This window comes from Zeus faber (genome assembly GCF_960531495.2).
Source record: "Zeus faber genome assembly, chromosome: 3".
In the NCBI taxonomy this organism is placed as follows: Eukaryota; Metazoa; Chordata; class Actinopteri; order Zeiformes; family Zeidae; genus Zeus; species Zeus faber.
The window spans coordinates 5,186,885-5,199,384 of NC_137190.1; the positions used below are offsets into that span (position 1 = coordinate 5,186,885).

Sequence of the window (12,500 nt, forward strand, 5' to 3'; positions counted from 1 at the left end):
CACGACCCCCCAGATAAAAACCACTGGTTCACCTAGATATAGAATAGCATTACGGTGCGATCGACCTGTAGGTCTGTCTTTCTGACAGCACAGAGAGGAAAGACAGACGCTGGCCGCCATTGTTCCGCCAGCGGGAGCGTGAATGCAGCAGCTGTTTGCACAAAACACAGCGAGGAAGGAAGGCTGGCTCCTGGCTGAGCACAGGGATGGACAGTCAGCGGGTACAGAGAGGAGAGGGGAGGAGGGGGGAGGAGAGAGAGAGAGAGAGAGAGAGAGAGAGAGAGAGAGAGAGAGAGAGAGAGAGAGAGAGAGAGAGAGAGAGAGAGAGAGAGAGAGAGAGAGAGATCCTGCGTCCTCACCTTGATCTCCAGTCCATTACAGTTGAGGCTCATCCCGCACTCGTCCGTGATCTCGGTGATCTCGGACAGGTCGTCGTCTTCGAAGCCATCCAGGCTGATGTCGTGGGTCAACCTGACGGGAGGAGGAGGACGGGGATGGGGAGAGGGGGCAGGGGGAGACAGGAAGGATGTCAGCGATTAACCCTCCAGGGTCCAGAGAGATGATCACAGGGACTCGTGTTGTCACACAAAGCCTCCCTGCAGGCGGATTGCAGCACTTTATCGCCAAACACGGAACACGGCATCTAGTCTAGTCGGACACCTCACCAGGAAGAAAAGGAGAAGATTCAAATGCTGGGGAGACACAGGAAGTGACACCAGCGTGCTGAGGAGGGTGCAGTTGGTGGGGGGGTGGGGGTGGGGTCATGGAGGGAAAGGACCTTGTCATAGTGATGGTGCCCAGGCTTTAAGCTGCTGCGACAGGGCAGGGGGAGCCACAGGCTTCCTGGAGGGACCGGGGCTGGTGAGTCTGATGTGAGTGGTTCTGAAGTTTGTCTGTCGGCCTGTCTCTCTGACACAGTATCGTGCATCTAGGAGGGAAGAGACACTCGCCAAAAGGGGCAAACACAAGGAATGTAATATCACTCAGTCTAGTTCAGTGGCTCTCTCTCTCTTAAGGAAAAAAAAAATACCGTGTTGACAAATGTACTTATTGTCAGTCAAATGCACTTGTAAGTCATTGTGTCACATTTGATCAAAGTGCTGCGTAATGCAATGTAATGTCATACGATTTAAAGTTCAACATTTGGATATTAGGGTTGGCACAATGCTGCAGAATCACGTCGCAGCAACTCAAAAAGAGAAAATTGTCTTTGTTTGGACCCTTTAAGCCACCAATCCATGTTTCATTTCCCAAACCTCATGCCCAGCTTTGCTGCAGATACCAATGTCAATATCGTAGAGAACTGAAATCACTTGCCTTTGGTTCCTGAAACGTTCATGATCCATTTCAATTAAGGAAAAGAACATGAGCTAAGAGGAAATACGACGGCCCACACATCATCAAAAAGAAGGTTAGTCATCAAAACTGTACGACGCAAATGACAAATCTATTGATCGCGGTATAGGCCAGGGTGGGAATAAGGCTATGTAGCCTGGAGAGAGAGAGAGAGAGAGAGAGAGAGAGAGATTGAGATTGAGAAAGCAATTCTTATTCTTCTGGGATACCCTCCTTGTTCATTCTGCAATAAACCGCTGACAGAAAGCCAAACTCCAGGAACCCAAACGGGGATTGAATCGCTCTGAGCCGTAAAAAGGTTGTGCGGCGTGTCCCCGTGGACCGGGATCCATAACGTCCAAGGAGGGTATCTGCGGTTCAGACGTTATGAGGGAGGGGTCTCATTTCGCCCGGGGTAACCCCTGGCGCTCGGTCTGAGCAGTGCCCGCTGCTGGACGCCGTCCCGGTGTCAGGGAAGCAAAATGGATCTTCCAGCTGTCTGGGCCGATTCAATTAGCCAGCAAAACAAAGCTTACATTTTTTTCCCAGCCGTAATTACATCTGCCCATTATCTCTTCCTCTCTGCAGGCTCCTCGGCCTGAGGGACAGAGACCGGGAGAGACGGACAGAAAGAGAAGAGGGGAGAGAGAGAGAGAGAGAGAGAGAGAGGGACTTGACATAAGAATGGAGAGAATGTGAGACAGGCAGAGAGAGATGAAGAGCGATAGGCTATGACCACACATAATGTCATTAGTGAGATGAGGGGGAGATTGCAGCTCGGACTCGTAGGACTCCACAGCGAGGCCCGGTCCCCAGGGAGCCGCAGCGCCGCACCTCCACCGACGGCTGACATCATTTCCGAGGCAGATTCAACCCCGGCATCCGCCTGCCGCAGCTGATGTGGGACGGTTCTGCGGCTGTACACAGCAGCACGTCGCCGAGGAGACGATTGGAGTCAGAATAAGGCCGAAAAACCGTGGGTTCAGGGTGCTAACGGGGCCCTGCAGGAGGGGCGGAGGGCGACGGGAGATCCAAAGACAGGAGGTCAGGGACAGAGACCGACGTAGAAGGATGGAGCGTAGAAGAGAGAGAAAGCAAGAGGAAGCATCGGATCGAGGGCTTCTCATTAGGCCTGTGCGGGGAAAGGGGAAGATAAAAATCTCCCAAACTTTTCCTCTTGTCCGGCCAGAGGACGTCGGCTTGCAGCAGCACCCGCGGCTGGTGGAGCAGACCGGACCCGCTCCGTCACTGTGTGATAGGCGTAGATGGGACGAGCAGGCTCGGCCCCACGCCACCGCCCAGACGCTTCTGAAGAGCCTGAGACTGTTCGCGTGTCTGTCCCCTTCAAATGTGATTCATTACCCAACAGATGGAAGCCCCCAAGAAAGGAGCCCAATCAATAAGTCTCTCTCTCTGTCTCTCTCTCTCGCTCTCTGTCGCTCTCTCTCTCTCTGTCTCTCTGTCTCTCTCTCTCTCTCTGGACGATAATGAGACAGTGGGGGCGGAAGAGGAGGATGGTTAGGTTAAACAGAAGCAGAGTGGATCTCCAGAAAGGAAAAGAGAAGGACAGACAGAGGATGAGGAGACCAGGAGAGAGAGAGAGAGAGAGAGAGAGCGAGAGTAGGGAATGAAAGGATGGGAAGGGAGAGAGCGAGAGAGAGAGAGAGAGAAAAAGGTGGACGGAGGGGTGGAGAGGATGAAGAAAACGAGGCGCCGAGGGAGATAAACCACCTGTACAGAACAGGACACGGTGACCCTCATATGCTGCAGTGCACTATGGGTAAGGAGGGGGGGAGGGTGCTGATGCAAGAACAAACCAATCCGTCTCTACACCGCATACGGAAATGAAAGAACACATCAAGGTGAACGCGAGGAATGACAAACGACATTGTGGGAAATGTGATTTCCCGAGCACGGGTTGGACGAGGACGGCCGCTAATTCTCACGAGGACGACACAAATTCTGTCTTACATACAAAAAAAAAAAAAAACAATCGAGCACATAATAATAATAATAATAATAATAATAATAATAATATTTCTCAATGAGCTCAGGGCGGGGTGCGTCTGCTGAATCACGGCACCCGACAGGGCAACTAAGGATCCTGGAAAATACTTTGGCCGCTCGGGCCTTTATCGACCGCCTCGGCCTCGGCGTGTCTCCCCATCACACTCGCGCGGGCCCCTGACTCAGCGTGCGTCGCTCGCCGCCGGATGCCGGGTCGCGCAGTCCCGGCGCAAACCCGGCGTGTCATCTACATCATCATCTACTCGTCAGTGAAAGGTGAGAGGCGGCGCTGCAGGTGGCTCTGTAGTAAACACAGGCTGGCCCCCAGACCCAACCCTCAGAGAGTACATCCATAGTAGCCATCCGTACAGGCGGCTGTAGAGCGTGGCTACCTCCTTCAACGCCTGCGTTTTAACCATTTATGTGAGTTGTGTTGATTAAAATAGGTATTTTTCAAATCCCCAGGCCTGTTTTTTCCTCCCTAGGCAGGAGAAATGTCTGTGCATATTTTCTTCAGCACAATATTTACTCTACCTGCTGCCAGTTTTTCGTCTATGTTACCCGAATTTAGATGACTCCTCATCTAAATCTGGTTTCTATGAATCTACCAATTTCGTCCCTGTTCATCATCTACAGATAGCAATGGGCTGCATGCTAACTGTGTTAGCTCAATGCATAGCTGCAGGGGGGATCAGCTAGCCTAGCTGTTGTGAAATCAGGGAAATCCACCTTCCTAACCCTAACCCTAACCCTAAACCCTAACCCTAGCCAAGCTGCTGTGAAATCAGGGAAATCCATCTTCCTAACCCTAACCCTAACCTAACCCTTCCCTAACCCTAACACTAACCTAACCCTTCCCTAACCCTGTGAAATCAGGGAAATCCACCTCCCTAACCCTAACCCTAAACCCTAACCCTAACCCTAACCCTAACCCTAACACTAACCTAACCCTTCCCTAACCCTAACCCTGTGAAATCAGGGAAATCCACCTCCCTAACCCTAACCCTAAACCCTAACCCTAACCCTAACCCTTCCCTAACCCTTCCCTAACCCTAACCCTGTGAAATCAGGGAAATCCACCTCCCTAACCCTAACCCTAACCCCTCACCTAACCCTAACCCCTAACCCTAATCCTTACCCTTACCCTATCACCTCCCTAACCCAAACCTTGTGAAATCAAGGAAATCCACCTTCCTAACCCTACATTACATTACATTACATTTAGCAGACGCTTTTATCCAAAGCGACTTACAATTGCTCAAACACCGACGGACGCAGCCATCAGGAGCAATTAGGGGTTAAGTGTCTTGCTCAAGGCAGCAACCAGCAACCTTTGGATCACTAGACCACCAGCTCTACCTCCTGAGCTACCATCCCCTGCCAACCCTAACCCAAACCCCTCCCTAACCCTAACCCTAACCCTAACCCTCACCCTAACCCTTACCCTCAGCCTAACCCTAACCCTAACCCTAACCTTAACCCTAACCCTAACACTAACCCTAACCCTAACCATGTGAAATCCAGGAAATCCCCCTTCCTAACCCTAACCCTAACCCTATCGCCTCCCTAACCCTAACCTTGTGAAATCAAGGAAATCCACCTTCCTAACCCTATCCCTAAACCAAACCCCTCCCTAACCCTAACCCTAACCCTAACCCTCACCCTAACCCTCACCCTAACCCTCAGCCTAACCCTAAACCTAACCTCTAACCCTAACCCTCTGACTCACCCTAACCCTTACCCTAACTAACACAGTTTTTCTCTATGTTACCCAAATTCAGATGACTCCCCATCTAAATCTGGTTTCTATGAATCTACCAATTTCGTCCCTGTTCATCATCTACAGATAGCAATGGGCTGCATGCTAACTGTGTTAACTCAATGCATAGCTGCAGGGGGGGATCAGCTAGCCTAGCTGTTGTGAAATCAGGGAAATCCACCTTCCTAACCCTAACCCTAACCCTAGCCCTAAACCCTAACCCTAGCCGAGCTGCTGTGAAATCAGGGAAATCCATCTTCCTAACCCTAACCCTAACCTAACCCTTCCCTAACCCTAACACTAACCTAACCCTTCCCTAACCCTAACCCTAACCCCTAACCCAAACCCTGTGAAATCAGGGAAATCCACCTTCCTAACCCTAACCCTAACCATAACCCTAACCTAACTCTAACCCTGACCCTAACCCTCTAACCCTAACCCTAATACTAACCCCTCCCTAACCCTTATCCTAACGCCTAACCCTAGCCCTACCCCTAACCCTAACCCTAACACTAACCCTGACCCTAACCATAACCATGTGAAATCCAGGAAATCCCCCTTCCTAACCCTAACCCTATCCCCTCCCTAACCCTAACCCTAACCCTAACCTTGTGAAATCAAGGAAATCCGCCTTCCTAACCCTAACCTCTCCCTAACCCTAACCCTCACCCTAACCCTACCCCTAACCCTTGCCCTTACCCTTAGCCCAACCCAAACCCTTTGAAATCAGGGAAATCTACCTTCCTCACCCTAACCCTAACCCTAACTCTAACCCTAACACTAACCCTAACCTAACCCTAACCCTAATCCTAACCCTAACCCTGTGAAATCAGGGAAATCCACCTTCCTAACCCTAACCCAAACCCTAACCTAACCCTTTCCTAACCCTAACCCCTCCCTAACCCTAACCCCTCCCTAACCCTAGCCTAGCTGCTGTGAAATCAGGGAAATCCAACCTCTTGACCCTAACCATAACCCTGTTAAATCAGGGAAATCCACCTTCCTAACCCTAATCCTAACCCTAACCCTAACCCTAACCCTAGCCCTAACCCCTAATCCTAACCCTAACCCTAATCCTGTGAAATCAGAGAACTCCACCTTCCTAACCCTAACCCTAACACTAACCCTCTCCTAACCCTTCCCTAATCCTAACCCGAACCCTAACCCTAACCCTAACCCCTCCCTAACCCTTACCCTAACCCCAACCCTAACTCTAACCCTAACCTAACCCTAACCCCTAACCCCTCCCTAACCCTTACCCTAACCCTAACGCCTAACCCTAACCCTAACACTAACCCTAACCCTAACCATGTGAAATCCAGGAAATCCCCCTTCCTAACCCTAACCCTAACCCTATCCCCTCCCTAACCCTAACCTTGTGAAATCAAGGAAATCCACCTTCCTAACCCTAACCCTAACCCTAACCCTCACCTTCACCCTAACCCTAACCCTAACCCTCAGCCTAACCCTAACCCTAACCTCTAACCCTAACCCTCACACTCACCCTAACGCTAACCCTAACTCTAACCCTCACCCTTACCCTTACCCCAAACCTAACCCTAACCCTGTGAAATCAGGGAAATCTACCTTCCTAACCCTAACCCTAACCCTTACTATAACCCTAACCCCTCCCTAACCCTAGCCTAGCTGCTGTGAAATCAGGGAAATCCAACGTCTTAACCCTAAACCTGTTAAATCAGGGAAATCCACCTTCCTAACCCTAATCCTAAAACTAACCCTAACCCCTCCCTAACCCTAGCCCTAGCCCTAACCCCTAATCCTAACCCTAACCCTGTGAAATCAGGGAAATCCACCTTCCTAACCCTAACCCTAACACTAACCCTAACCTAACCCTTCCCTAATCCTAACCCTAACCCTAACCCTTACCCTTCCCTAACTCTAACCCTAGCCTAGCTGCTGTGAAATCAGGGAATTCCACCTTCCTAACCCTAACCCTAACCTAACCCTTCCCTAACCCTAACCCTAACCTTACCCTTCCCTAACCCTAACCCTAACCCTAACCTAACCCCTAACCCTAACCCTAACCCTAACCTCAGAATTCTAGGCACAAACAGAATGGCAGGTGAAATGTAATGCATTATGGTAATTTTGGTGGAGAGGGAAAAACATGGCTACCCAATCCTCGGCCACCTGCGGAGTCGGAACGTGGACAAGAGTGTCTGTCTTATCCAAATTTCACCTGCAATTTTCACCATTTACACTAGACATGTTTCACCGCACGTTCTGTGATAGTCTATCATCTCCGAGTCACACGGTGTGTTTCGTCCGAATCGCCCATAACGGCGTCCGGAGAGCCTGGAAATGTGTTTGTCAGATTGTTTTGATTCAATTACACGCGTTGAACCACAAGCGGATCATTGGATCAGGACCGCCCCCCCCACTCCCCATCTGTTAAGTCACGTCGTTACAGCCCCACCGAGAGAGATATTACTGGGGTGCACACGAGCACTAACTCATCAATTTCACCCCTCCTGCGTCGGCAAGGACAGGACAGTCCCGGACGAGGCGTCACTCACATCCGACCCCCCATCCACCGCACCCACCCGCCGCACCCACCCACCCTCCTTCCACTGCACGAAAACACCGAACGTAAACTCAAAGTGCAATCTGAGCCGCCAAACGTGCGCGTCAAGCGCAACATGCGAACAATGTCCTGTTACATTAAAGCCGATTCAGTTGCGCCACGTCTGCCGAGCTCTCCGAATCCTCTCTTCCATCCCTCCCCACCCCTCTCTCCCACCTGAAAACACACACATAAACAAACGCACATGCATCCACTCCGCCTGAAGGACGTTCCAGAGTTCTGAGCTGCAAAACCAAGGCAATGACACAAGGAGAGAGAGACAGAGAGCAGATTTGCAGTGCACGCCCGCGCACACACACACACACACACACGCACACACACATGCAGATATGCAAAAACACAGGCAAGGTCATACGCAGCCATGTTCTCCCATGCATTCTAAAGAAGAAGGGATCGTACCATTTCTCCCACTGGTCCTCCATCCAGCCCTCTCCTCCGTCCCCTCCTGAGTCCATGCTGGAAATGAGGAGGGCATCCACAGAGGAGAGGACAGGAGGAGTGGGAGAGGTGGAGGAAAAGGACTGAGGATAGTGAGAGAGAAAGAGAGAGACAGAGGGAGAGAGAGAGAGAGTGGAGGAGGAGGAGGAGGAGGGGGAAGAGGAGCTACTGTAGGGTCGACGGGGGGAGGCGTCCGGCGTGGGGAGAGAGAGAGAGAGAGAGAGACGGAGAGAGAAAGAGAGGGAGAGGGAGAGAGAGAGAGAGAGAGAGAGCTGAGCTCCGCCGGCTTCAGGACGAGGTGTGTGTTTGTTCTGTGAAGCCTGAGCAGCAGCTAGAGACAAGGACCTTTATATAACGTAGTGTAGTAGGCTGCTCGATCGCCCCTCTTCTCTCTTCCTCTTCCTCTTCTCGCATCTCCCCGGTGTTTACACCGCCAGCCTCCGTGCGCCGGCTTTACTACGACACTGCAGAAAACTGCTGCCGTGAGCACAACGCCACAGCAGGAGAAGAAACATCAGCACAGGACACACCTTTCTCTCTTTCTCTCTCTCTCCGCTCCCCTCTCTCTCACTCTAATTCACAGCCTGTTCACTTATTCATGAGGACAATCAATCAGGCTGGAATCGCTCTTATCTCCTTCCCTTTTAGTCCTCCCCTGCCCCCCCTCCATCATTCTCTCTCTCTCTCTCTCCTCAATCATTTTTCTCTCTCCCTCTCGTTACATGGAAGGAGATCGTGGCTTCGTCTCCACAACAGGTTTTGAGTTCACATCTGTGTGTGAATTAACCTGCTGCCCCCACTGACCTTCAGGCGTCAGACTGGAGCATCTTCTCCCAGAGTGTTGTGTTCTGTGCAGGTTCTATGTTGTGTTCTGTCTAGGTTCTGTGTTGTGTTCCTTGTAGGTTCTGTGTTGTGTTCCTTGTAGGTTCTGTGTTGTGTTCTGTGCAGGTTCTGTGTTGTGTTCTGTGTAGGTTCTGTGTTGTGCTCCTGTGTAGGCTCTGTGTATGTTCTGTGCAGGTTCTATGTTTTGTTCTGTGTAGGTTCTGTGTTGTGTTCTATGTTGTGTTCCACCAACCCGGTCTAACACTTTGTCACAATAATTAATCTATTGAATCCGGTTCCAGAGCACGATTGTCCAACAAGATGAGACAAGAGGAAACTTTCCAAAAATGTGTTTGTTTTTGTTCTACGACAAAGTAAAAGAGATCCAACCCTGCCAACCCAGCCGGGTTCCAAGTGTGGGTTCCAAAACCATTCACATTCTAAATGGAATAAAATCATGTATTCTCATTACTTTGCCGTGGAACAAAACCAAACACATTTTGGACAGGTCTCCTCTTGTAGGATAACATATGCAAGTTTGAGAGATTACAGTGCACCCTAAACTGAGATATTGACCTTTGAACCCTGAGCAGTCACCTTTGAAGCCCTATATCTGAGTAATTAAAAGAGCCACCAAATGGACAGCTCTGGACATGTACTTTTAAAGGGGTGCTAGTGTCACTAGGGGGCGTCAAAATTAAAATGGCCGAACATATAATTCAGGGCTTTTCAAATTACATATGTAAATTCTGACGATGCAGGTATATTCCCCAACTAAATTAACATTTAGTAATACATGCATGTCGTTTTTCACCCATAAAATAATTTCATTTTTAGGTTCATAATAATACAACTACTTTACCCATGAGGCAATTGCGTCAAGATGCAAAACAAATTGGCAGAGAATTGTAGTTATTGTATATTCTAGGGTTGGAGTTTGGTGTTAGGGTTTGAAACATTTATAAAAAATTCCCTAAATATTACGCAATGTATATAATCATTTGCTTTTGCTCCTGTAGAAGCTAGGCTGTATGATATCAACCTTGTACCAGCGACGTCTCTGATTGGTGGAGCTCGCTGTTACCATAGAAATGTTTACCGCACTGGCTGATGGGTACACATGCGCGGAAACTCCAATATTTATATCCAGTTAAATTGTATCTATGATTGAAATTCATACTGAGGGTGTGACCTATATCCCTATTCTCACCCAACCTTGAATTTAAAAGACCATTCAATAGAGAAAAAGAGAAAACAGCATCCCGCTTTCATTTTGTGACAATCAGAACGAAATATAAACCCATGCATTTACAATGTTAGTACATCCATGCGTTGTGTTTCCGTGTAGGTTCTGTGTTGGAGAGTACGATGTAGTGTTGTACTGTATACTGAGGAAAAACAAGCTATTTTTAGCTTTAGTACACATGTGCAGCAGTGAAGTGCACCTCAGTTCACCACATTCTGCTGTGGGCAGAGGCGGTTTGTTTAATAAATGATGGCTGAAGCTCTGAGGAGGGAGCCAGCCTCATGCTTAGAAAATATAAATCCAAGACGATAAAGATGGACATGGATGACTGTGACGGAGCAACCTAAACAATATTAAAAGCTGCCTTAGTTATTCTTGCTGACTAAGACTGAGATTACGGTTTGTTATCTATAGCTCTGTTAATACATTATTTTAAATGCATTTTGACACCAAAACATATGTACACACATCTGCTGTGTATCTGGTCTCAGCTAGTCTGTCATTAGTGGTCATTTTGGTGCAAGTCTCCATCACCAAAAAGAAGACATGTATGTTTATGTGATCTTACTGTAATGATCATTTTTCCATTCTGTGTGAAAAATAAGCTGTGCTCTGGTCGTCACCACAGGTCGTCCACAGGACAGAGTTGCTGCAACAGTTCTTGATGATTAAATAATTAAATCAAGAGCTGCATTGCAGGTTGAGGAGTTGAAATCCACTTGCAGACTAACTCTGTGCTAGATGCAAAGTGTTGTATGCCCAGCATGCTGACAGCACAGGTTAAAAAAATTAAATAAGCATTTTCCAGTGGCCGTGGATTTTGGTAGTGACTTACACTTTGGACACTAATGACCTCATTGGTGAAATATATGATCAATTACAATATATTTAACATTCAGATTATGTAATTTAATCTCAAAATAGTGGCTTCTGGTGGCTGTGGTTGATATAAAAACTGATATCTGTTGCCTAACAAGCGTTCCCAATTGTCATTACAGCGGAACATAGTTGACGGAGCGTCTCCATGGAAACGCCTGAGTGATTTGTGTGATTTTTGTATAATTTGGATGAATCTCGTGCTCCAGCTGAAGGCTTTCTTGTTTTTATTTCCGAATGCTTTTGATGTGAACCACGTCAGGTGAGTTTGGATCTCTCACACGTGTTTCTCCTGGGACTTGTTGGCTCATATGCATCTTTCTGGATTTATTTATTTCACCGAGTTCACCAGGGGCTCGTGCCCCACGCCGACCGCGCCGCTCCCATTGGCTGATGAATGGCCACGTCACAACCTCGAGCTGTTTTAAATTCCCTTTGTTCCATTGTTCCCTAAACCTGACGAGGACTACGACAGCTGAAACACGTCGGTTTATTTAAAGGACCGTTTCAGCACCACATATGAAATGTTGTTGTTCTTGTCAGGGGGAGAAACATCACGGCAGTCAACCCTCCATCAAGGTAACAGGTCTGAAAACTGTTTTGGAGACTGGAACGCTTCATCAGGGACCTCAACGTCCTCAAACTGCCGCGGGGGCTTCAACTTAAAGCGCATTTTTACGGTAATTCTTGGCTGAGATGAGTCACGCCAAACGTTTTAAGTATTTTGGAGGGCGTAGCGCATGATTTACAGTTATCTCCTCCCGCTGAAGGAGAAAGTGGGATCAAGCGCAGGAGAGGACTCTTGGAAAGCGTCCACGGAGGGTGCGCGGTGAGGGCGCACGTGTCCATGCGTCCGCGTGGCCAAATGCCAGAACCTGCCGAGCCCACGCACTGCACACGCACTGCACACGCACACACACTCACGCACACACTCGCACACGCACACACACGCATGCACTCACACATGCACGCATACAAACACACACACACACGCACGCACGCACGCACGCACGCAAGCAGAAACACAACTAGGATGATATTTTCTGACAAGTGTCAAATATTTAAAGCTAAACTTAAATGAGAGAGAGAGAGAGAGAGAGAGAGAGAGAGAGAGAGAGAGAGAGAGAGAGAGGGAGAGGGAGAGGGAGAGGGAGAGGGAGAGGGGGAGAGAGAGGAGGGAGAGAGAGAGAGGGAGAGAGGAATAGCAGGATTTTGTGACATTTAGTCCTCACCCACTCCCAAACTGTACCATATTAACCCTCCTGACGTCTTCACGGGGCCGACTGATGTATTAAATATATAAAATATATGAAACACAGTTTGAAAACACAAGGATTATTTGATGAAAGATTTCAAAACAAAGGGAACGTGCTGATGGAGACTGAGCTGTCAACGAGATTTTGTGGGGATTT

The 12,500-nt window shown here is 48.8% G+C and overlaps 1 protein-coding gene across 1 annotated transcript in view; it reads right to left on the reverse strand.

The window, feature by feature from the left end:
- Positions 1-8,176, reverse strand: part of mapk8ip1b (mitogen-activated protein kinase 8 interacting protein 1b) — a 27,638-nt gene extending 19,462 nt beyond the window's left edge. The window contains exons 1-2 of the mRNA XM_079997174.1: positions 8,106-8,176; positions 360-471 (exon numbers count right to left, since the gene is read on the reverse strand). Coding sequence (XP_079853300.1) covers positions 360-471; positions 8,106-8,161 — 168 coding nt within the window. The 5' untranslated portion in view covers positions 8,162-8,176. The remainder of the gene's footprint in view (positions 1-359; positions 472-8,105) is intronic.
- Between the last annotated feature and the right edge of the window lie 4,324 nt (positions 8,177-12,500).